At 41.9% G+C, this 23790-nt stretch overlaps 1 protein-coding gene and 2 non-coding genes across 10 annotated transcripts; all 3 read left to right on the top strand.

Moving 5' to 3' along the window:
• The first annotated feature begins 890 nt into the window (after nucleotides 1-890).
• Nucleotides 891-23521, top strand: CCNB1IP1 (cyclin B1 interacting protein 1). Of its 8 annotated transcripts, none has more exons than XM_062205545.1 (8): nucleotides 891-911; nucleotides 5858-6030; nucleotides 9402-9479; nucleotides 11051-11157; nucleotides 12666-12886; nucleotides 16128-16449; nucleotides 19083-19416; nucleotides 22750-23521. In XM_062205545.1, the coding sequence occupies exons 6-8, from the start codon at nucleotides 16153-16155 to the stop codon at nucleotides 22950-22952; spliced, it is 834 nt and encodes a 277-aa protein (XP_062061529.1). In that variant the 5' UTR covers nucleotides 891-911; nucleotides 5858-6030; nucleotides 9402-9479; nucleotides 11051-11157; nucleotides 12666-12886; nucleotides 16128-16152; the 3' UTR covers nucleotides 22953-23521. The 8 variants fall into 8 exon arrangements, with proteins under 8 accessions (XP_062061529.1, XP_062061528.1, XP_062061526.1 ...); XM_062205544.1 differs by lacking the exon at nucleotides 891-911 and adding an exon at nucleotides 918-1017 and having other exon boundaries at nucleotides 11031-11157; XM_062205542.1 differs by lacking the exon at nucleotides 891-911 and adding an exon at nucleotides 918-1017.
• Nucleotides 9627-9703, top strand: LOC133770845 (small nucleolar RNA SNORD126). Its single transcript, XR_009867526.1, has one exon. It is a non-coding gene; the product is annotated as a small nucleolar RNA SNORD126 (small nucleolar RNA).
• Nucleotides 12246-12392, top strand: LOC133770840 (small nucleolar RNA SNORA79). The gene has a single exon (XR_009867521.1). It is a non-coding gene; the product is annotated as a small nucleolar RNA SNORA79 (small nucleolar RNA).
• Nucleotides 23522-23790: the final 269 nt, after the last annotated feature.

Genomic DNA, 23790 nt, shown 5'->3' on the forward strand with positions numbered 1-23790 from the left:
AAATTCACGGAAAATTCACATTCTCTTTAGATCCCAAGCTTTGCCCATAAACTTCGTGAAGCTCCCTCATGTAATTTAACCAAAGGGGGTGTGAGGAGTCAAAATGATCCATTAATCATGTCCTGAGCACTAAACGTCACTGTTTTGGATCCAGCGATGTGTAAGATACACTTTGCCCTTCAGTAATTTATAGTTTACTTCGGGAGTGAAATCTGAAATTATGTAAAAACAATAAAAATAGGTGACATGTTGAGTACTGTGTGGCAGGCATTAAACTGGGCACATTATATAAATTATTTTACTTAATCTTCACAACAAGCACAGGAGGACGATGCCTCTTTTTATAGTTGAGGAAACAGATGTTTGTCAGGAAATCACAAGGCTCAGATTCAAAATCAGCTAAATTTTACTTTAAAGGCTAAACGGTTAATTATCCATCTTTTATGCACTGAGCCTCTTAGCCTGAAGATTGCTCTGAAGCCTAGTTCTAACTTGAATGGATCTAGAATCTTTATAATGGAAGCCGTTATCTAACATAACTCACCATGTTCCGATTACAAAACACAGGGCGTTATCATAAAGGGATTAAAACTCTTTGGAATAGAATGTAGTAGGCCTATCTAAGCAAGAGCCTGTACAGATCGCTTACATTAGCCTGTGTTTGCTTGTGCTAAGTATATTAACCCAGAAAGAAACTTGGTTTTTGAAGGTCAATCTAAAAACAGTTCTGGAAGCATCATTGGTCCTTAGGGAGACAGGAGGGTAAAGGAGGCCGCTGCGTCATTTCAGCACCTTTTAAGGTAAAGGAGGAGGGTAGCCTCTTGGAACTCAATAGCCAATCAGCTTCTGAGGCCACTTCCCAAGGCCCCCTTCCTGTCTCTCTACTTTCTTTCCTCCGTTGTGGTGGGCTGGTGAGTGTGCACTTAATTCTGCTCTCTAATTGTTCCGAGTTTCTCTTCCATGTGAACCATCTCCCCAGGTTTCAGGCCTTTATTTCAAACCAGCGTTGGAATGTATGTAAGTAGCAAGGCTGTCTCGGCCGTATGGAGGTTGGGGGCAGGTAGTGAAATGCTGAGCCTGGCTTGTTTCCACGTGGGCCTCTGCAGGAGTGGGTTTTCCGCTGAGACCTGGTCACTCTGCCTTAGGTACAGAGTGCATCGGCTCCGTTGTTTGGTGGGAAAGAGGATTGTTATTAGCCCGGTGCTGTTTTGATTTGTATCCTCCCTGAGCTAGGGTGGACCTTGGAAACTGAATTCAGCCCACTACATTTTCATTCACCTGCAAACGTCTTAAGGGCCCAGATCCTTACAGGGTCTGTGGAAACTGCCGTGGACATCGTCTTTGCCCTGATTTTGCACAGAGCATTCTGGCTGTCTTGATGAGACTAGGCAGCAAAGGCTGAAGTCGCAAGATTTTAGTGCGCCTTAAAAGGAACTTCTAATTTTAATGCTGCCGCTGTGGTGAGGGTGTCCTAAAAAGCTTAAGATATACTTTGTTCAAATTCCAGCGCCACAGTTTACTGCTCTGGTGACCTTGGGAGAGGCAGTGAGCTCTGAGACTCAGCTTGTGAAGATCAAGGAAAATATAAAATATAACCAGTGTATGATGAATGTTAGGTACCTTCTAAAAGTGCATTACGTTTATTTACAGTAAATATTGTGGATGCCTGTTTTCTCTTAAAAGATTTGCCTAGTGACCTTGAGTATAATTTCATTGAAATTCCTATTCTCTTATTCATTTGAATATAATGTATGTGATGGCTATCCTTACTGGTAGGAAGTGTAAAAAAGACATAATAACACAGTTAATTGAATGTAGTAGCAGGCATTTGTAGGCCTCCCATAATGCTTTTAACTCTCAAGCATTATGCTTATATTTTACTTTTTGAATAGGTAATAGCACATGGTTCAACATTTAAAGGGGCTCAAAATGTAAACATGGAAAAAAGTCTCTTGTCCTTGTTCCCAAGTTACCTAATTCCTCTCCCTAATAACAATGTTAAATTTCTTGTATATTCTTCAGAGGTATGTAATACACATGTAAACAAATATTGTCTTCTTTCTATGGTACTCTGCTGTATACCTGACTTTTCCCAGTTAGCAGTTTCTTACGAGTAAATAGAGTACACATCCTTTTCTTATGATTCCATAGTACTTTAATGTATGTACATGCTAGGATTTATTTAGCTCTAATGGTAGATATTTAAGTAGTTTACAATGTTGATGTTTCTTGAAAATGGGTAACATATATGTCAGTTGAAACATGTGCCATTTTAGTTGGGTTTTGATGTATTCTCATTGTAAAAGACTCTAGGTATTTTATAGTGCTTCCTGTTTGTATTTTTTTGTGTGTGTGCACTTAGTGATGATTAGAAAACATTCAGCACCCTAAATATTTTGATTGGGCAGTAAAGAATTTTCTACCAAAAGCAAAACTATGCTGGTGACCATTATGTGAATATATCTCTGCATACTTTGGTTTGAGTAGAGGAAGGTTTATCTCGTTATGAACACAAATTTAATGTTGGGAAAGAATAGCCCAGAGGACCCAGAATAACCATGTGGTCCTTGTATTCTCAAGGGCAGAAGGGACAGGCTTTGAGTGTTTACTTAGAAAATGTGAGCTTTCACTCTTCCTGAAATTATGGTTGTCGGATGAGTGCACTCATATTGTACCATTAACTTGGGGAAAGCTCAAATTGTTTTAGGATGTAAACATGTAAAACAGAAAGCCTTTTGTAATATCTCCAGAGCTATTTGTCTTAAACAGCATAGTTCATGGAACATTTAATTTTTCATTTAGGATGTTTTGCTAATTGGGGAAAAAAAGGTTCTTTCCAGTGGAAGCATGCTTTTTGTTGTTAAGAAGTAACTTTAGGAGCTGGCATTGTGGCATGGTGGGTAAGGCTGCTGCCTGCAGTGCCAGCACCCTATATAATGTTCCACTTCTAATCCAGCTCCTTGCTATTGGCCGGGGAAAAGCAGTGAAAGATGGCCCAAGTCCCTGCCACCCATGTGGGAGATGAAGTTCCTGGCTCCTGGCTTCAGCCTGGCTCTGGCTGTTAGTGCCATTTGAGGAGAGAAGCAGTGGATGGAAGATCTCTCTCTCTCTCTCTTTCTCTGTTGCTTTGCCTTTCAAATAAAGTAGATAAATAAGTAAATGTTAAGAAAAAAAGACCCAGTATTTTGGAGTTGGAAGGGCTCTTATGAGTGATGTTTGGCTTCAAGGTCATTGGAAAAAATGTAAGATTTTTAGGTATCTGCATTCCTACCCATTAGCTGGTCGAACTTTTGCAACTAATAAAAACAACATTTGTCTCCATGACAGCCACAGTGCAAAATATTACCTCATTTAATCTTCATAGAAGTTCCAAGAGGTAGGTGGTAACTTGTCCTCATTTTATAGAGAGGAAAACTGAGACCTAGAGAAGCTGTATAACTAAAAACAGAACTGCTGTAACAGCCGGCAATCCTACTTACCTAAAGATTGAATATCAGTATGCCAAATTTTTAAGATTTATTTATTTCAAAGGCAGAGACAGAGAGGTCATCCATCTGCTGGATCACTCCCCAGTTGGCTGCAACAGCTGGAGCTTCACCCATCTGAAGCCAGGAGGCTGGAGCATCTTCTGGGTTTCCCACGTGAGTGCAGGGGCCCAAGGACTTGTGCCATCCTCCACAGCTATCCCAGGCCACAGCAGAGAGCTGGATCAGGAGCGGAGCAGCCGGGACTTGAACCTGCGCCCATATTGGATGTCGGCAATGCAGGCAGCGGATTTACCTGCTGTGCCACAGCGCCAGCCCCAATATTAGCTCTTAGAAGAAAACTCTGTCATTTGTGACACATGGAGGAAGCTAAGCTGGAGGACATTTTGCTAAGTGAAAGAAGCCAAACACAGGACAGATACTGCATCATGGAAGCGTAGAGAAGAATGGTGGTTGTCAGGGCCTGGGAGTAGGGAGGGGAGGGAATGGGAAGATACTGGTCAAAGGCTATCATGTTTCAGTTGGGAGGGAGGAATAAGTTTGAGATTTATTGTATTGCATGTTGACTATTTTAATAATAGTGTGTTTTGTATGGTTGAAAATTGCTGAATAGGTCTTAAGTGTTCTCACCACATAAACAAGAATAAACGAGGTAATAGGTATGCATACATCAAAACATTCCATTTATATATATGTAGATGATTTTGTTAATTATGTCTTCAAGTTAGGAAAAAATAAAATATAAAAATTACATCTTCCTTGCTACTGAACTAAGCTATCCACCCTTTAATCTCTAAACATTGCATTCGTGGCTTTAAAATGGAGATGATATTGTACTTGCAAAATGAAGTAATGTATAATGTATGCAAAGTGCTTCTTTGCAAATCTTAACATAGGCAAAATATTATCAAATAGGTAAAATGCAAGATAGCAGACTAGGGAAGCTTTTACTGCCTGTTGTATCCTGATTTCAAGTTACTCCTTATCTTGACCCAAATTTCTCAGGTACTATGTTTTTTTTTTAAATGACTTTTTTAAAAAACTTTTATTTAATGAATATAAATTTCCAAAGTACAGCTTATGGATTACAATGGCTCCCCCCCCCCCATAACTTCCCTCCCACCCGCAACCCTCCCCATTCCCACTCCCTCTCCCCTTCCATTCACATCAAGATTCATTTTCAATTCTCTTTATATACAGAAAATCAGTTTAGTATATATTAAGTAAAGATTTCAACAGTTTGCCCTCACATAGCAACACCAAGTGAAACATACTGTTGGAGTACTAGTAGTTATAGCATTAAATCACAATGTACAGCACATTAAGGACAGAGATCCTACATGATATAAAATGACTTTTTAAGCATTAAATTGTCAAATTTTTATTTGAAAGGCAGAGAGATACAGACAGTATCTCCTATCTGTTGGTTCACTCCCCAAATGCCAGCAATAGCCAGGGCTGGGCTAGACTGAAGCCAGGAGCTTGGAACTCAATCCTGGTCTCCAACGTGGGTGAGCCATTGCCACGGCGGCGCAAGCTGCCCATTAGCAGCTGGTAAGCAGAGCTGGACTCAAGCTCAGGCACTCCCATACGGGATGCCAAACGTCTGTCCCTTACTTTTTTTGTTTCATCAGCCATGGCCTGTGTGTGCTTGGGTGAAGTGATGGAATGAGCTTAGGATGAGCTGCATGGTTAGCTCCGGCTTCTGGCCTCACCACTTTAGTTCATATATGCTCTGAGTGGGTTACTCCTGTACTTGGAGATGAAAACAATCAATAGTCCTGATGGAACAAGGACATAAGGCTCAGCCATTCTCCCTCTGCCCAAAAGAGAGAAACTTTGGAATGTATTCCTTGCTCAATTGGGTCTCACACCCTATTGCCTTCATACCCCACCCTGCATTCTTTTCCAGGTTCCCAAGGCCTTGCCCAGTTCCTGGAATTCCCCTCCCTGCTGCCCCCTACCTCCGCCCCAGCCCTAGCCTTCCTTAAAAAGGCCCAGCCCCCAGGAGTCCGGGCCTTCTGCATTGTACTCCATCGTGTACACGCAGGCAGTTGGTCACCCACCTCTGCGGATTTATTTCCTCTGAATAAATTCGGTCTGGCTGTAAATTCGTACACTGCCTCCTTTCTATTCTGTGACTCTTTTCCTAACATCTTGGTGCCCCGTGTGAGGAGGCTCTAATCTGCAACTCTTTTTCCTAACAAGTCCTAGCTTAAACAACTGTTAGTGGGTGGGAATTAAGAAAACTTGGAGTCTGTTCTGAGAACTGTGCCCTGTAGAACAATTCCTAAAGAGAAACTAGGCCAAATGATTAGCCTAGCATTTTCCTCCCATATACAAAGTTCCGTATGGTTTTCCTTTTGTTTTAGGTTCAAGATGAAGTCTACTGAGGAAGGAAAGTGTGGTCTTCAGAGTTCTGTATGCCAGTGCAGAAGTGGCCCTGCGAAGGCCTCCATGACATCTGCAGACACTATGCAGCACCTGTGCTTGGATGTGGACATTGCTAAGAGGAAAGGCTAATGGCTGATGGGCCATAAGGCAGGTATGTGAATTTTTGAACAAGATATGCTTCCTTAGGGTTTCTGCATTACATCTATGTGTCTTTTTTGTCTAAAAGGTCAGATGTTCTTTGAATGGTCACTGTATCTCATAATGCCAGGCACAGGGTAAATTGGAATGGAAGTGATGAAAATTGAGTTGTCATACAATATTTAAAAAGAGATGTATTTGTTTATTTGAAAGCGGAGTCTTCCATCTGTTGGTTCACTTCCCAAATGGCCGCAATGGCTAGGCTGTTCCGAAGCCAGGAGCCAGGAGCTTCTTCTGGGTCTCCGACGTGGGCACAGGGGCCCAAGGACTTGGGCCATCTTCTACTGCTTTCCCAGGCCATAGCAGAGAGCGAGATCAGAAGTGGAGCAGCTAGGTCTTGGACTGACATGTATATGGGATGCTGGGGCTTCAGGCCAGGGCATTAACCCACTGCGCCACAGCACCAGCACCCAGTCATACAATCTTAAAATAGAAGTATCTGATTTAGTATTAAAAATTTGTACTTTGTATCAGACCTTAATGAAATAGCTGTTCGTACACACAGAGTTTACCTTTCGGCCACGAACATCAGTGCTTTGAAGTACTTATGCTCACAGTCAACAAAATGAATGGGTCATTGATAGATTATGGGGTATTCACAAATACTTAGTGAATATGAAATGGCCTTGGGTGTACACTGATACTTGCTGAAGTGTGACTATAATCCTGCTGAGAGCTTCACACACTGGGAAAGGCCTCACATATTTAAGATTAGAACTTCAGTGCTAGGCTTTGTGCTATGTGCTATGTGGACACAAAGACCAGGCCCTTTGCATTCTGGGTTTTGTTAGTGAGGTGAGATAAATTGAGAAGATACCCCTTGAGCTAGACATTGTGAAAACTGCAGGAACCTGACACCATGTCTTGCCACTTGTCTGTGTTCCTTGAGTAAATTTTGCATGTCGCGGATCTGAAAACATTTTGTAAGTTAAAGTGTTATTCCAGTATAGGACAAGGAAGGAGTACAATAATAACACTTTGAGTTACTTAAAACACTTCAGTTTCGCCCCTTTTTGCCTGTGGTGCGACTCAGTTCAGTGAAGTTCAAGATGTTGATGAATATAAGGTCTGGTGCTTGAAAGAACTGGTGAAACTTTTCTTTTTTGTATTTTTAAAATTTTCTATAAGATTTATTTTTTATTTATTTGAAAGACAGTTACAGAGAAGGGGGAGAGAGAGAGAGAGAGGGAGAGGGAGAGGGAGAGAGAGAGAGAGAGAGAGAGAGAGAGTGAGAGAGGTCTTCCATCCGCTGGTTCACTCCCCAATTGGCCACAATGGCCAGAGCTGCGCTGATCCAAAGCCAGGAGCCAGGAGCCTCCTCTGGGTCTCCCGCGCGGGTGCAGGGACCTAAGGACTTGGGCCATCCTCCACTGCTTTCCCAGGCCACAGCAGAGAGCTGGATGGGAAGAGGAGCAGCCGGGACTAGAACATCTGGGATGCCGTTGCCTCGGGTCAGGGCGTCAACCCACTGCGCCACAGCCCCTGCCTTGAAACTTTTCAGATAGATAACAGGAGTGTGAGAAAGGTGATGTGTACAGTTCTGCTTTCTTTGTCCCTCTCATGGTGACAGCAAGGGTGAATTTTGACATGGTCCCAGTTACCTACAGGAATGTATATTTAAGAATTTTTTTTTGTCCATGCCTTGTAGATGAGTTGACCCCACAGAGAATTTTCATAGAATTCAATTCCATTATTTAAAATAGTTTTTCTATCAAGCAGCCCTACTTCGACAGTTAACAAGTCCTTGATCTTGGTTCAAATACTCTACAAAGATGAATAAACCTTCAAGGAAGTCACTCATTAACACTCATTAACAACTGGCCTGGTGAGCTTAAAACTACCTGAGGAAAACTTTGAGGCTGGTGCTATGGCATGGCAGGTAGAGCTGCGGCAAAAGTTTACTTATTTATTTGAGAGGCAGAGTTACAGAGAGAAGGAGAGACAGAAAGATCTTTATCTTTCATTTACTGGTTGACTCCCCAGATGGCCACAACAGTCAGGACTGGGCCAAGTCAAGTCAGGAGCTCGCCTGGAAGTCCATCTGGGTCCCCCACATAGATGGAGGGCCCAAGGACTGGTTCAAGTTCAGTTGCTTCACTTCCGATCCAGCTCTGTGCTAATGCACCTGGGAAAACAGTGGAAGATGGCACAAGTGCTTGGGCCCCTGCACAAATGTGAGAGAGACCAGAAAGAAGCTTCTGGCTCCTGGGGAATGAACCAGTGGATGGAAGACCTCTTCTCTGTCTCTCCTTGCTGCAGGCAGTGGCTTAACCTACTATGCCATAGCGCTGTCCCTGAGAATTCTGCTCTTTTAATTAGGTGGCCAGCCATTTATGGTGAGGGATTACTTATTGGGATGCAACTTTAAGGTGCCAAGAATAGAGAATAGTTTGATGATTTCCTGTGGTAGTGACTGCATGTTCAGTCTACTTAATCTGAAATTTTAGGTCATCCCCAGGTTCTGAAGAGGAAGTTAAAAGCTCTTACATTGCCATCTTGTGGTAGATTTGGGTTCCAAGTGATGCCTTTTTTTTTTTTTTTTTTTAAGATTTATCTTATTTATTTAAAAGACAGTTATATAGAGGAGAGAGAGGTCTCCCATCTGCTGGTTCACTCCCCAGATGGCCACAACGGCCGGAGCTGTGCCAACCCAGGAGCCAGGAGCTTCTTCAGGGTCTGCCATGTAGGCCATCTTCTACTGCTATCCCAGGTCATAGCAGAGAGCTGGATTGGAAGAGGAGCAGCCGAGACTAGAACCGGTGCCCGTATGGGATGCCGGTGCTGCAGGCCAGGGCTTTAACCTGCTACACCACTGTGCCAAGTGCTGCTATCTTAATTGTCCTTTATCAATATATTGTGACCAAAGAGACTGAAGAAGACCAAGAGTAATGGTTAAATCCATCTGGCGTTGACTCAAATGAACTGAAAATATGCTTTGAAAAAACTTATTGTTTTATATTAGCTTTTATTATCTGAATCTTATGGATTTTTGACTCTTTCCTTTGCATATTATGTCTTATTATGAGACTATAGACTTTTACAGTCCTTCGGAAGTTGGTTAGATTAGTGTGCAACTTAGCCAAACTTTAAATTTGTACAAAGTTGACCTTGCATAGAAGTCCTGCCCTAATGTGATAATTTAGCTTGGGCATTTGATTATAGTCTCCAGATAATTTATTACTGAATAATTTATTTCTGAATGGAGATTCAAATAATGAATGAACAATACTCTAATTTTTTCTTGTAACTTTATATGAAGAATGCTGGTGTGAGTTGGAGTATAATCCTGACCGTTGTGTGTTTATTTATTATTTTATTTTCCAGAGATGTTACTAGGTAGTTGATCAGTCTTGTAGTTTGCCTTGATTCCTAAATAGAAGCTGGATTTATCTGAAACCAGAGGTAAGTATAAGAGAAAAATCTTTTACTTTGCAAGATTTCAGTGGCTGAAATCTGGTAGCTGTAAAGGTCTTAGTTCTAGCCTGCAGAGAGTTTTCCAGGCGTAGGGATGAGGAGCCAGCGATGGTTTGCCCTTCACCAGTCACCTACAGTTTGCCATGATGAAATGCATGTTAAGTCCGTGTTTCAGCTGATGACCCTGATTAAACGCATGCTCTGAGCAGACTAAAGCTAGGGGCAAACACTTGGGGTTCTTCCTGGGATTTAGCCCCTTAATCTTAGGTAATTCTGATATCTTTAAATTATGAATCTTATGCTACTGCCAACATTTTGTTATGCTTCAAACTTTGGTGACATCTCTTTGAGATAGAACTAGGGTCAAGAATCTAAAAATTCAGACACTACAGAAAAAACACTGGTAACTGGTCTAATTGTATTGGGTGCTTAGCTTGGCAGTTTTAAAGTAATTACCACTTTATTAATCTATATAACATTAGGAGAATTCCAGAGTTGGTTAAATCAGTTTTATGAAGACATATAGTGTAACATTATATCCTCACTTAAAAGTTATGATACAGGTTTGTGTTTCTTGAAATGGAAGAGTGGTCATGGCACATTAAGTTAAAAACAGGTTATAATTTTTTCTGCCTAACCTTTTTTTTAAAGATTTACTTTATTTTACTTGAAAGTCGTAGTTACACAGAGAGAGGAGAGGCAGAGAGAGAGAGAGATCTTCCATCTGCTGGTTCACTCCCCAGATGGCCGTAGTGGCTGGAGCTGCAGCGAACTGAAGCCAGGAGCCAGGAGCTTCTTTCAGGTCTCCCACGTGGGTGCAGAGGCCCAAGGACTTGGGGCCATCTTGTACTGCTTTCCCAGGCCATAGCAGAGAGCTGGATTGGAAGAGGAACAGCTGAGTCTCAAACCGGAACCCATATGGGATGCTGCCACAGCACGGGCCCCTAAACTTTTTTTTTTAAGAGAGAGACAGATCTTCAGTCCTTCACTCCTAACATGCCTACCGCAGCCAGTGTAGGTTAGGCTGAAACCAGGATCCTGGAATTCTATTTGGGTCTCAAGTGGGTGGCAGGGACCTGAGTACTTAGGCCATTGTCCACTGTCTTTCCTGGCATGTTAGCTGGAAGGATTGGAAGTGGAGTAGCTGGGGACTTGAAATGACAACCTAATATGGGATGCAGGTATCCTCGGTGGTGGCTTAACCTGTTGTGCCTTCCTGCCTAAACATTTTTATGTTTATGTTCGCTTAAGAAACACACACACATACATACATACATACATACATATACACATACATTTGCTCAAATATTAGGGGTTATTTTTAGAATTGGGTTCTATGTGTGATCTTGTTATTTTTGTATTTTCTAATTTTATTACATTCATGTGTTACATAATTAAAAAGTTATTTTAAGCACCTTAGGACAGCCTTGTATTCCTCACCTGGGCCTGCATTTTCAGCAGAGAATGAAGTTGTGAGGGTAAAAATACAGGAAGCAAAAATAATTCAAAGTAATATCAGCACTTGAAATAATTTTTTAGTGTTTGGTTGTCTCTTGTAGAAGTGAAATTTCAAGACATCAAAACCAGATATGCATCTTACTTTACCAAGCTGGACTTCTTCAGTGCCCGGATGTATAATAGGTGATGACTGCACTTCGCTTTCATGGTAAGGCTTATGTTGAGATTGAGAAGCTGTGACATACATATGAATCTTTGAAATTTTAGCTTTGTGACATGATGACTAAGCTGCTAGCAATTTGGTTTTTTTTTGACAGGCAGAGTGGATAGTGAGAGAGAAAGACAGAGAGAAAGGTCTTCCTTTTTGCCGTTGGTTCACCCTCCAATGGCCGCTGTGGCCAGCGCACTGCGCTGATCCGATGGCAGGAGCCAGGTGCTTCTCCTGGTCTCCCATGCGGGTGCAGGGCCCAAGGACTTGGGCCATCCTCCACTGCACTCCCGGGCCATAGCAGAGAGCTGGCCTAGAAGGGGGGCAACTGGGATAGAATCCGGCGCCCCAACCGGGACTAGAACCCGGTGTGCCAGCGCCGCAAGGTGGAGGATTAGCCTGTTAAGCCACGGCGCCGGCCTAGCAATTTGGTTTTTTAAAAAGTCGATTAAAGATGTTGAGAGATAGCAGAGAATAGTAATTACACACAGGGTCTGGAATTAAATTTGGTTCAATGTATGTGCTACTTAACAGTTCTATAACCTTGGCAAGTTTCCTAACATCTCAGTGTCTTAGTTTCTTTATGTTTTAGTGATAAACAGTACCTGACTCAAAGTTTGGCTACTTTGAGATTTAATTAGATAAATGTGTGGGGCATAGCAAGATGTAAATCAAATGGTAAATGCTTAATAGATATTAGCTGTTTTATTATCTGAGTCCATATGTATACATATCTTAGACTTTGTACTGTCAGTTTCTGATGTCTGCATAATTGTCAGAAATTCTTCATTCTCATTGCTTATGTGTCTTTTTCTGATTGACCTATCCCTCAGTACTTTAGCATCCCTGAGTCTAATTTAGTTCTAGAATTAGACATAATATGGTAACAGGGTTATCATGTGTATCCTCATAATTGGTCCAATTTGTTGATTGATCTTGGTTTTGGCACTAATTTATTTGTAATTATTTTATTTAGCTGGGTCAGTTGATCCTTAATGGTCTCTTCTCGTTCTTACTTAGATATAATGATGCTCTTGATTTCTTAATTTTTTATGTTTCTTAAAATAATGTGGCTGGAGTAAAAACTTTGATGGCTGTTCCTCTCACTGCTTCAAGCCTTGAGCAGTGGGGTTTTGGTCCATCATATAGCAAAGCTGGCTTGTCTTCACTCAGGGCACCATGGGATGGGTTGGCTGTCCATTAGTGCCGTCTGATTTTTGCGGAGTCAAACAATTACAAAGCAAGTAGTGATTCTAGATTAAGAAATGTACTTATTTAAAAAAAGATAATTTCAAAACATGGGGATATGGTTTATAGGTACTCTTTGTGATAGTATTTGGGTAGTGCTTATCTAGGGCTATGATAAAGAGCTGTAGGTGATTCTGGAAGTTGCAAAAAACATTATACACTGAAATAATTCATTTTTAAATTTTAAATGGTTTACTCAGTTTTCTAGAGTGGCTTACACACATTTCAGGGCAATTTAAAAAATACCTGTTTCTTTGCAGCATGAAGGTAGATGATACTTCAAATTAAAGATTGAAGCTGACTTCTCACAAGAAATGGATTTATAGAATGACCTTGGAAACATATAAGAAGTGACTGAAAAAAGTGTAAAATATTTTCTTCTACCGTTCCTGAATCTTTTGCTGGATTGTAAGCTCCATGAAGGCACATGAAGGCACTTTTTCTGATGTCTAGCCCAGAGTAGATACTCAAAATATTTGAGGTAAATTGAATTGAAATCTTCATTGATTTAATTATTCATTTTTAAAGATTTATTTATTTATTTGAAAGAGTTACACAGAGAGAGAAGGAGAGGCAGAGAGAGAGAGAGAGAGAGAGATCGATCTTCATCTGCTGGTTCACTCCTCAGTTGGCTGCAATGGCTAGAGCTGTGCTGATCAGAAGCCAGGAGCCTCTTCTGGGTCTCCCACGCAGGTACAGGGGCCCCAAGGATTTGGGCCATCTTGAACTGCTTTCCCAGGCCATAACAGAGAGCTGGATTGGAAGTGGAGCAGTGGAGACTCAAACCGGCGCCCATGTGGGATGCTGACACTGCTGGCAGTGGCTTTACCCTCTACTCCACAGCGCTGGCCCCCACTGACTACCCACGTGTTTACATAAAATTTCTATTACCTGATTATGATGCCTGACCCTTTAAGAGACAATGAAGAATAACTGCCCAAAACAATCTAAATATGTGAGGAATAGATACATAAAAGGTTACTGGTAGGGCTGGCATTGTGCAGCTAGTTGAGCCTCTGTGACACTGGCATCTCAGCTGCTCTGCTTCTGATCCAGCTTCCTGCTGATGTGCTTGAGAAGGCAGCAGCAGATGACTCCTGCTACTCACTTTAGAGATCAGGATAGAATTGTTGGCTCTTGGCTTTGGCCTGGCCTAGACTTGGCTGTTGTGGCCATTTGGGGAATGAACCAGTGGATGGAAGATTTCTTTCTCTGTTTCTATCTTTGAGATAGATAAGTGAATAGATCTTTTAAAAAAGTGTACTGATATTCTCACAATGGCTGGGACTGGGCAAGGCCAGAGTGGGCAACTCAGCCCAGGTCTCCCTCATGGCTGGCAAGCTCTAGAGTCGTCTCCTGCTGCCTCCCAGGTGCACATTAGCAGGCCGCTGGATTTGCAATGGAGCCAGGACCTGAAGCCAGGCGCTCTGAAATGGGATGTGGGTGTCCCAAGCAGTTTTATGCTGACCCAGCCCATCAGCTTCATTTTTAAGCTAGTTTCTAACAGGCCTTTATGGATTAATGCGGAGTTGCTATACTATAGGTAACACAGTAAAACAGGTACAAACATTTCAACAGTATCAGCAATTCCAGTATCCAGGGAGATACTTCAGTGACATCCAATCCTATCACTTAATTTCAAGTGCCCTTAGGAATGTTTGTAATGCTAGCTCAGGGAAAGTTGGAATTTCTTTAAATGTATGTTGAGGATGCGCAAAGGGTGGGACGATGAATAAAAAGGACAGGACAGGGTGTACTTCAGCATGGTGGTGACTGTTGTCCAATTCCAGGCCTCACAATTCCTGAGCGTCTTCCCTGATAGTGAGAAAGTGTGTGCTGAGCGGGCGGAGCGGGGCACAACTCCCTAGGACAGGCACCTTCCTGCACCCAGGGGCGGCCCTGCTTCCTTGTCAGCCACGCGGTTCCGCCCTCGCCTTAAAAGATACATCCATAGAGGGGTGTAATTCTTGTGCCATTTAAAGGGAGTTAACAGAGCTCCAAGAAACCAGCTCTCTCGCCAGGGCCACGGGCTTGCTTTCCCAAGAGCCTCAGCAGCCGAGTCCCGCCCCTGCTACCCATCAGGCCACTGGGCGACTCCGCGCATGCGCTGTGAGGAAGCGGCGCGACGTGCCGAACCCTCACTGGAGTGGCGCAGGCAACAGCGTTTTCCCGCGCTTTTTTGCTTCTCAGGTTAAGTATTCAGATTAAGTATTTTATTTGTGTTTTTGTTATCACCCTTTTCTCTGTCCAGAATGGAAGACAGGCCAAAAATTCTAGAGTTGGATTTCTGTGAGTCTGTTTCTAAAACTTGCCAACGGGGCAGCTAAATCGACTCTGCCGGCTTGTGTAAAGTTTGGAACTGGTTATACCTTTGCCTGAGGAGAGCTTCAGCCTCGAAACTAGCTCTTCTGCTTTCCGAAGCCTGTTACCCGCCGCAGTAACATAGACCTCTGAATTTCGGCTGCCAGGTGCCGTTTGTCTGTGGAGACTGCGTGCCCTGCCAAGCCCTGGGGCCGAGGCAGTGTCTGGACAGACTCAGTGTGAGCATTTTGCCTGGCTGTGTAGTTGGTGCGTGCCTGTGTTTCAGAATAGTGCTGCCCAATTTTTGGTCACTACGACTCAAGCAAAATTGGACGCTATATGAAAAAGTTACAAACTTTTAGGTTTTTATTTTACAAGTGTTTTAAATAGTACCTTAGCTTTGAAGAATTATGTTACATTTACTTTACAAATTGTTTGATAAATCTACATTAAAGTTTTTATGCAGATTTCTAGGTTTCATGGTAGTAGGTTTACTTGGATGAATTAGGTTGCTTTCCAAAATACGCTAGCAGGTTGCTACTGTTTCAAGACAAAATGGGTTAAGAACCTAGAAAACAGCATAAATGAAAAAAATTAAAATACTTTGCATGCAAAAATAACTGAAATCACTACCTGGACTTTGTTTGCCAAGTGTGACATGTGGCACTAAAATATTCAAGCGAAGAATGAATGGCTAATAAAATTTGGAATTTTGTTATTAAAGAATGAGAAAAGCAGCCGGTGCCGTGGCTCAACAGGCTAATCCTCTGCCTTGCGGCGCCAGCACACCGGGTTCTAGTCCTGGTTGGGGTGCCGGATTCTGTCCCGGTTGCCCCTCTTCCAGGCCAGCTTTCTGCTATGGCTTGGGAAGGCAGTGGAGGATGGCCCAAGTGCTTGGGCCCTGCACCCCATGGGAGACCAGGAGAAGCACCTGGCTCCTGGCTTTGGATCAGCGCGATGCGCCGGCCGCAGTGGCCATTGGAGGGTGAACCAACGGCAAAAAGGAAGACCTTTCTCTCTCTCTCTCTCTCTCTCTCACTATCCACTCTGCCTGTCAAAAAAAAAAAAAAAAAAAAAAAAAAAAAAAAAAAGAAGAATGAGAAAAGCACTTAATTTAATTTTTACTTGTTTGTGCTTTGTGAATGTTCCCAGACATTTTTCCCATGTGCATATTATCTTTGGCCTTAATAAGATTTGGAACCACCTGCATCTTTAACTTTTTATTTAAAATTTTTTTCATGGCCTTTGTTCAAAGAAAGTGTGCAATTAATGTTGAGAAATTGAAATCAGTTTAATGGGTTGATTATATTAAAAACATAATATGTATTTTACTGTGAAAATGAAAATGTGCACATTTCATGTTATGCAGTTTTCGTAGGAATTTAACCTTTTCATCATTTATCCCTTATGATTCTTTTCAGCATCTGAAGAAATCACTATCCTATTATGTCCTTGTGCGAAGATATGCTGCTTTGTAATTACCGAAAGTGTCGCATCAAACTCTCTGGTTACGCGTGGGTCACTGCCTGCTCTCATATCTTCTGTGACCAGCATGGCAGCGGTGAATTCAGCCGTTCACCAGCGATCTGCCCTGCCTGTAACAGTACCCTCTCTGGAAAGCTAGATATTGTCCGCACAGAGCTCAGTCCATCAGAGGAGTATAAAGCTATGGTGTTGGCAGGACTGCGACCAGAGATTGTGTTGGACATTAGTTCCCGAGCACTGGCCTTCTGGACATATCAGGTTAGTGCTTGACCTAGTTTCTCTCTCTCTCTTTTTTTTCTTTTAAAGATTTTATTTATTTATTTGAGAGGTAGAGTTTACACAGTGAGAGGGAGAGACAGAGAGAGAGGTCTTCCTTCTGTTGGTTCACTCCCCAGATGGTCACAACGGCCGGAGCTGCACTGATCCGAAGCCAGGAGCCAGGTGCTTCCTCCTGGTCTCCCGTGCGGGAGACCAGTGTAATCCACTGCTATCCCAGACCATAGCAGAGAGCTGGATTGGAAGAGGAGCAGCAGGGACTAGAACCAGCACCCATGTTGGATACTGGCACTGCAGGTGGAGGGTTAACTTGCTGCGTCATGGCGCCAACCCTGCCTAGTTTCTCTTGATAGTATTGTTTGAAACGTATGTGGGAGCGCATGATGTTTTCTCTTCATTATTTTTTGTGAATGAATGAAAACCTTTTTTAAATAAATTATTTTCATTTTTTAAAATAATGTTTATTACTTTTGTATTTGTTGCAAAAGGAAAAAAATAAGGAACCCTACAACTGGGTCACACAGAAATAATTGTTAATATTTTTATGCAGATATAATTTTTTCCCTATACTAAAATAGGGTAATGCCACACATAGTGCTTTTTTTTTTATTTTTTAAGATTTCTTTATTTATTTGAAAGTCAAGAGTTACACAGAAAGAGAAGGGGAGGCAGAGAGAGAGGTCTTCCATCTGCTGGTTCACTCCCCAGATGGCTGCAACGGTCGGAGCTGCGCCAATCTGAACCAGGAACCAGGAGCTTCTTCTGGGTCTCCCATGTGGGTGCAGGGGCCCAAGGACTTGGGCCATCTTGTACTGCTTTCCCAGGCCACAACAGAGAGCTGAATCGAAAGTGGTGCAGCCGGGACTCGAACCGGCGACCATATGAGATGCCGACACTGCAGGCAGCGACTTTTACCCCTATGCCACAGCACTGGTCCCCACATTGTACTTTCACTTGATCTTAGTCAAAGGGCCAAGAAGTGATACACATAGTGCTTTCTAGTCAGTTAAAGTTGACAAAGTCTATTACTTTTTTTTTTTTTTTAATTACTTACTTACTAATTTAAAAGCAGAGCAACAGAGAGGGAGAAGCAGAGAGAGAAATCTTTCATCCTCTGAGTCACTCTCAATTGCCAAAGTAGCTAAGTCTGGACCCCAGGAACTCCATCCTGATCTCCCACATGGGTGAAAGGGGACCAAGTACTTGGACCATCTTCCAGTGCCTTCCCAGGCACATTATCAGGATGCTGAATTGGAAGAGGAGGAGGCAGGATTTGAACTGGTACTCTGACATGGGATGCAGTGGCTTAATCTACTGTACCACCATACCAACCCTGTTAAGAATATTTATTAGTATTTTTTAGTTAACTTTTTTTTTTTTTTAAGATTTATTTATTTATTTGAGAGATAGAGCTACAGACAGAGAGGGAGAGACAGAGAAGGTTCGATCTGGTTCACTCCCAAAATGCTGCAACTGCTGGAGCTGTGCTGATCAGGAGCCAGGAGCTTCTTTCGGGTCTCCCACATGGGTTTGGGAACCCAACTTGCGCCATATTCTACTGCTTTCCCAGGCCATAGCAGAGTGCTGGATCAGAAGTGGAGCAGCTGGTACACAAACTGGTACCCATTGGGGATGCTGGTGCAACAGGCAGATGCTTAGCCTACTATGACACCATGCTGGCCCCTTAACTATTCTATAATGATAATTTTAAGGGCTGCATTATGCCATAATTTGTTTCTAAGTTATTGAAACAGTGCTGTTATGTGCATTCTTATCACATTCACATACCGTGCTGTTTGCTAAGATTTAATTCCTGAAAGTAGATAAATACATTTGAAAGATTTTTTAAAAATTATAGGATTTTTAAATTGACCTCCAATAGAGTATATCGATTTGTGTTTCTCTTTTTTTTAAAGATTTTTTTTGTTTGTTTGTTTTGAAAGGTGGAGTTTATATTCACTCCCTAAAAGGAAGGAACAGCTAGGGGTGGGCCAGGCTGAAGCCAGAAGGCAGGAGTCAGGAGTCTGCAACTCCATCTATGTCTTCCACGTGGTTGAAAGGGCTAAGTACTTGGGCCGTCTCCTGCTGCCTTCCCACAACTGGTGCTCTGATGGGTTACAGGCTTTGGTGGTTTAATCCCCTGTGCCACAAGCCGGCCCTGGTAATATACTCTTGAAGCAACAGCCTATCACTTGTGCTGTGTTCTAGTCCTAGGTCATGCCCAGACTCAAGGGGAGAGAGTTACACGTGGGATAAGTAATAGGAGGCAAGCATAATTTGGGATTGTTTTAGAGTGTTCTTCATGCTCTGGATTATTTGAAAAATGGTATCATGTTTCTTAAAAGCCTTTGGAATTCATGCCACTTGTTAAAGTAATACAGATAATTTATTTTAGTGCTATAATGGTAGCAGTTTGAGAGTATTCCTCCAGATTCTTTTCTATGCATTTAGTGACATAATTTACAATCACCTCATTGTATATCCTGGTTATTTCTTAATCTGCTTCGATTAAAGTGATAACATCCCTATTTAAGCATCTTTTTTCCTTTTGTGTGACATTTTACAGTGTAGAAATTTTTACTCATTATCTTAAAAATCTTTTGTCCTTGGGAAAGGTACATCAGGAGCGCCTCTATCAAGAATACAATTTCAGCAAGGCCGAGGGCCATCTGAAACAGATGGAGAAGATTTACACCCAGCAAATACAGAGCAAGGATGTAGAATTGACCTCTATGAAAGGGGAGGTCACCTCCATGAAGAAAGTGCTAGAAGAATACAAGAAAAAGTTCAGTGATATCTCAGAGAAACTTATGGAGCGCAATCGCCAGTATCAGAAGCTCCAAGGCCTCTATGATAGCCTCAGGCTACGAAACATCACCATTGCTAATCAAGAAGGCACCCTTGAGCCATCTTTAATTACACAATCTGGTATTTTTGGCTTCCCATTAGGTAAGAAAGGGCATGCGATTTCCAACATCTATTCCTTATTTTTTTTAAAATAGTTTTTCTTCTGTTTGTTTAAAGATTTATTTTATTTACTTAAAAGTTACAAAGAGAGGTAGAGACAGACAGAGAGAGAGAGAGAGAGAGACAGAGACAGAGAGAGAGACAGAGAGAGAGAGGTCTTCTATCCGCCGGTTCATTCCCTACATGGTTGCAATGGCCAGAGCTGAGCCGATTTGGTTCACTCCCCAAATGGCTGCTATAGCCAGAGCTGGGCGGATCTGAAGCCAGAAGCCAAGAGCTTCTTCTTGGTCTCCCACATGGGTACAGGGTACCAAGACTTGGACTGTCTTTTGCTGCTTTCCCAAGCACATTAGCAGGGAGCTTGTTAGGAACTGGAGCAGCTGGTACTTGAACCGGTACCAAGAGAGACAGAAAGAATGAACCAGCTAGCCAACCAGCCAGTCAGCGAAAGAGATTGTTGGTTCACTTCCAAACGGCCTGCAGCAGGGCTGGCTCAGGACAAAGCCAGAAACCTGGAACTCCACCTGGCTTTCCCATGTGGGTGTCAGGGACCCAAGTAATTGAGCCATCATCTGCTTCCCAGGGTGTGCATGGGCAAGAAGCTGGATTGGAAGTGGAATAGCCAGGTACTTCAATATGGGATGTGTGCACCTCAAGCAATGTCCTAACTGCTGTACCCAATGCTCACGTCACTATCTACCCTTTAAAGCAGTGATATTTCATTGTGCTTTGTTTCAAGTCGTCACTGGGAGTTCCAAGGGCCTAGGGTTGTGGTAGGCCATAAATAATTCATCTATTTCTCAACTGTACATTATTGCTTTTATCTGTTGTATTTGCGTACATTTCAATTAAATATTTAAATTTTTGCAGAGGTAATCTCTGCAAAATAGAGTTGTGGATGATACTTCATCAAATTAAAAGCTACTAAGCTATAGTAATAGTAATGATAGTTGCCATTTATTGACTGCTTACTAAGAGTTAGTTACTACTATAAGTGTTTTACGTGTATTAATGTAATTTAACAAAACTGAGGTAGGTATTTGACAGATGAAAAATCTGAGGCACAGAAAGTTAAGACTTGGGTCAAGATCACAGACCTATTTTCAGAACTCACCATTTTATTTTATTTATTTGAAAGACAGAGTTACAGAGAGAGATAGAGACAGAGAGAGAGGTCTTCCATCTGCTGGTTCACTCCCCAGATGGCTGCAACGGCCGGAGCTGTGCCGAACTGAACCAGGAGCCAGGAACTTCTTCCGGGTCTCACACATGGGTGCAGGGGCCCAAGGACTTGGGCCATCTTCCACTGCTTTCCCAGGCCATAGCAGAGAGCTGGATCGGAAGTGGAGCATCCGGGACTAGAACCAGCGCCCATATGGGATTCTGGTGCTTCAGGCCAGGGCTTTAACCCTCTGCCCCATAGTGCCGGCCCCAGAGCTTACCTTTTTAACCATTTACTATTCAAGAAAGCCATATTTTGTTTTCTTTCATACTCCAATACTGATTCACAGTTCTGATAACTTCAGAAATGTTAGTTGGTTGGTTGGTTTGTTCTTTTGTTTATTCATTTGTCTATCAGATTATTATTAAAAATATTTTATGTGCCAGGCTGTTAGGCATGATCTCAAGCAATTTAGATTTAAAGATTATCCAGATACGATTGAGATTTATTTATTTGAAAGAGTTACACAGAAACAAGGAGAGACAGAGAGGTCTATTCATTTGCTGGTTCAGTCTCCATTGGCTGCAGTGACCGGAGCTGTGCCGATATGAAGCCAGGAGCCAGGAGCTTCTTCCAGGTCTCCCACACGGGTGCAGGGGCCCAAGGACTTGGGCCATCTTCCACTGCTATCCCAGGCCATAGCAGAGAGCTGGATCGGAAGAGGAGTAGCCAGGACTAGAACCGGTGCTCATATGGGATGCTGGCACTGCAGACATCAGCTTTACCCACTGCGCCACAGCGCCGGCCCTTTAGAGAGGTACAGGTGTATGGTTCAGTCACATCTCATATCAGCATGCCTGAGTTCAAGTCCCAGTCTTGTGGTTCTGATCCAGCTTCCTGCTAATGTGTATCCTGGGAGGCAGCAGACGATGACTCAAGTACTTGGGCCCCTGACACCCATGTGGAAGACCATAGCTGAATTCCAAGCTCCTGGCTTTTTAACTGGATCTGGTTTGGCTACTGGGACACTGGGGAGTGAACCACCAGATAGAAACTCTTTCTCTGTCTCCATATCTATCTCTGTCTCTGCCTTTCAAATAAATGAAAAGAAATAATAACAATAAAAAACAGTGTTTTGTGGAATTAAAAAGCAAGTTTATTTTAGTGCAAAAAGTTTTAAAATCCATGCATTTAAGAAGTCTTCAAAAGTTTGAGAACATGCTAGATTTTGAAATTATTGGACACCAAATTAAGTTTAATGTTTCAATCCATTTCCATGAATTAAGGGAATTGAAAGCATCAGAGAGGGAGCCACACACACACACACACACAGATCTTCTATCTGCTGATTTACTCCCCAAATGGTTGCAATAGCCAGGTCTGGGCCAAGCTAAAACCAGGAGCAGGAACTCCATCCTGGTATCTACATGGCTGATAGTGGCCCAGACACTTGAGCTGTCTGCTGCCTTTCTAGGCCTCTCACCAGGAGGCTGGACCTGAAGCCCAGCAGCCAGGACTGGAGCTCCAATATGGAATACTGGCATTTCAGGTAGCAGCTTAACTGCACAATGCTGGTCCCTCCATGAATATTGAAGTATTCTTGTGTGCCTGTGTATATATAAAACAGATAATTCCTCTGGAGTAGATTATAAATGAATAGAATTATTTAATTTTTTAAAAATTTATTTATTTATTTGAAAGTAGTCAGAATTAGAGAGAGATGGAGACAGATCTTCTATCGGCATATTAGCAGGAAGCTGGATCAGAAGTGGAGCAGCTGGGATTCATTCTGGTTCCCTTACGGGATGCTAGTGTCACAGGTGGCAGGTTAACCTGCTATACCACAACGCTGGTCTTATATATATATTTTTTTGGTTCTACTAAATATGTATTTCGTTGTGTGAACGTATTTTGGTGATGAGGTCATGACTATCATTGGAAACCTCAAAAGAAGGTACAATATATGTGGTCAGGTGGAGGCATGGGGGATAATCATGAATTTTTGCTTTATCCAGTATCCTAATGGTCTATAGTTTATCTGTCTCATAGGAATTGAGTTCTGCTAAAATATATATTGAATGACTTCTTTATCTTGAAGATTTGTGAGGAAGTAGATGCTAAAATTCTTTCCTTTTTTTTTTTTTTCTCCTTAGGAAACAGCTCCAAATTTCCTACGAACAATACACCACTTCGAAATCAGGGTGGTGGAGATGGAGATTTTCAGTTTAGACCATTCTTTGTGGGTTCTCCCACAGCACCTGAACCCAGCAACACCTTTTTCAATTTTGCCTCTCCAAGCCATGAGTTAGAGCAACAGCAAATCTCTAGCAGGGCCTTCAAAGTAAAAAGGATTTAGATCTCTTCACTTTCAGTGATTTTGTTATGCAAATTATCTTTATTCTAGACAAGGAGTCACTGATCTTCCTGTGCTATTAATTAAGTCTTTGAAGTTGTCTTTCCATTTTCAGTTTATAAGAAACTCAGTAACTGTGGGAAGTGGCTTTAGAGTGGCTTTGTTTCTACTATTTGAAGTTTGAGCATTTTATTAATCTCAGTTTCTATGTGAACTGTTGAATTTTCATTGTTAGTGAAAAGACGTGACATTATTGTGTTTTGTAGACAACTGTTACAGTACTGTGTGTTTTTGAATATAAGCACTTTCGTTATGTCTGTGTCACTCTGGATTCTGGTATTTGTGCATTTACAACTGTGAATATGTATAGTGTTCATTTACACTAATTTCCTGAATTTACCAATATATTTATGTAAAAATTTTGGTCTCAGAAAATAGTGGGTTATCTGCAGCTTGTTATTTATATATTTCACCTCATATTAACTTGTTTGTATTCATGTCAATGAATGAGTGCAATTTGATGCATTTATGTTCAGTCCCTATTTGCATTTAAAAATAACTCCCATTGATAATGTTATTCTGTAAAGTTGATTTTTTTTTGACATTTATTTTAAAATAAAGCTATTTCTTTTATGTAAACTCTTGTCTTGGATTTACTTATTTAGACACGCACTTCTGCTACAGAAAATTTACCAATGTTTTTGATTTCAAGATTGTATTAATTTAAAAGAGATCCCTTGTTTCCTTTTATTAAATAGCATTTTTGACTACTAGTACAGAAATTATATTTAATTGCTATCTTTAATTATTTAAGACATTGAGCCAAGAAAGAAACATGAAG

This window comes from Lepus europaeus, chromosome 11 (genome assembly GCF_033115175.1).
Source record: "Lepus europaeus isolate LE1 chromosome 11, mLepTim1.pri, whole genome shotgun sequence".
Classification (NCBI taxonomy): domain Eukaryota; kingdom Metazoa; phylum Chordata; class Mammalia; order Lagomorpha; family Leporidae; genus Lepus; species Lepus europaeus.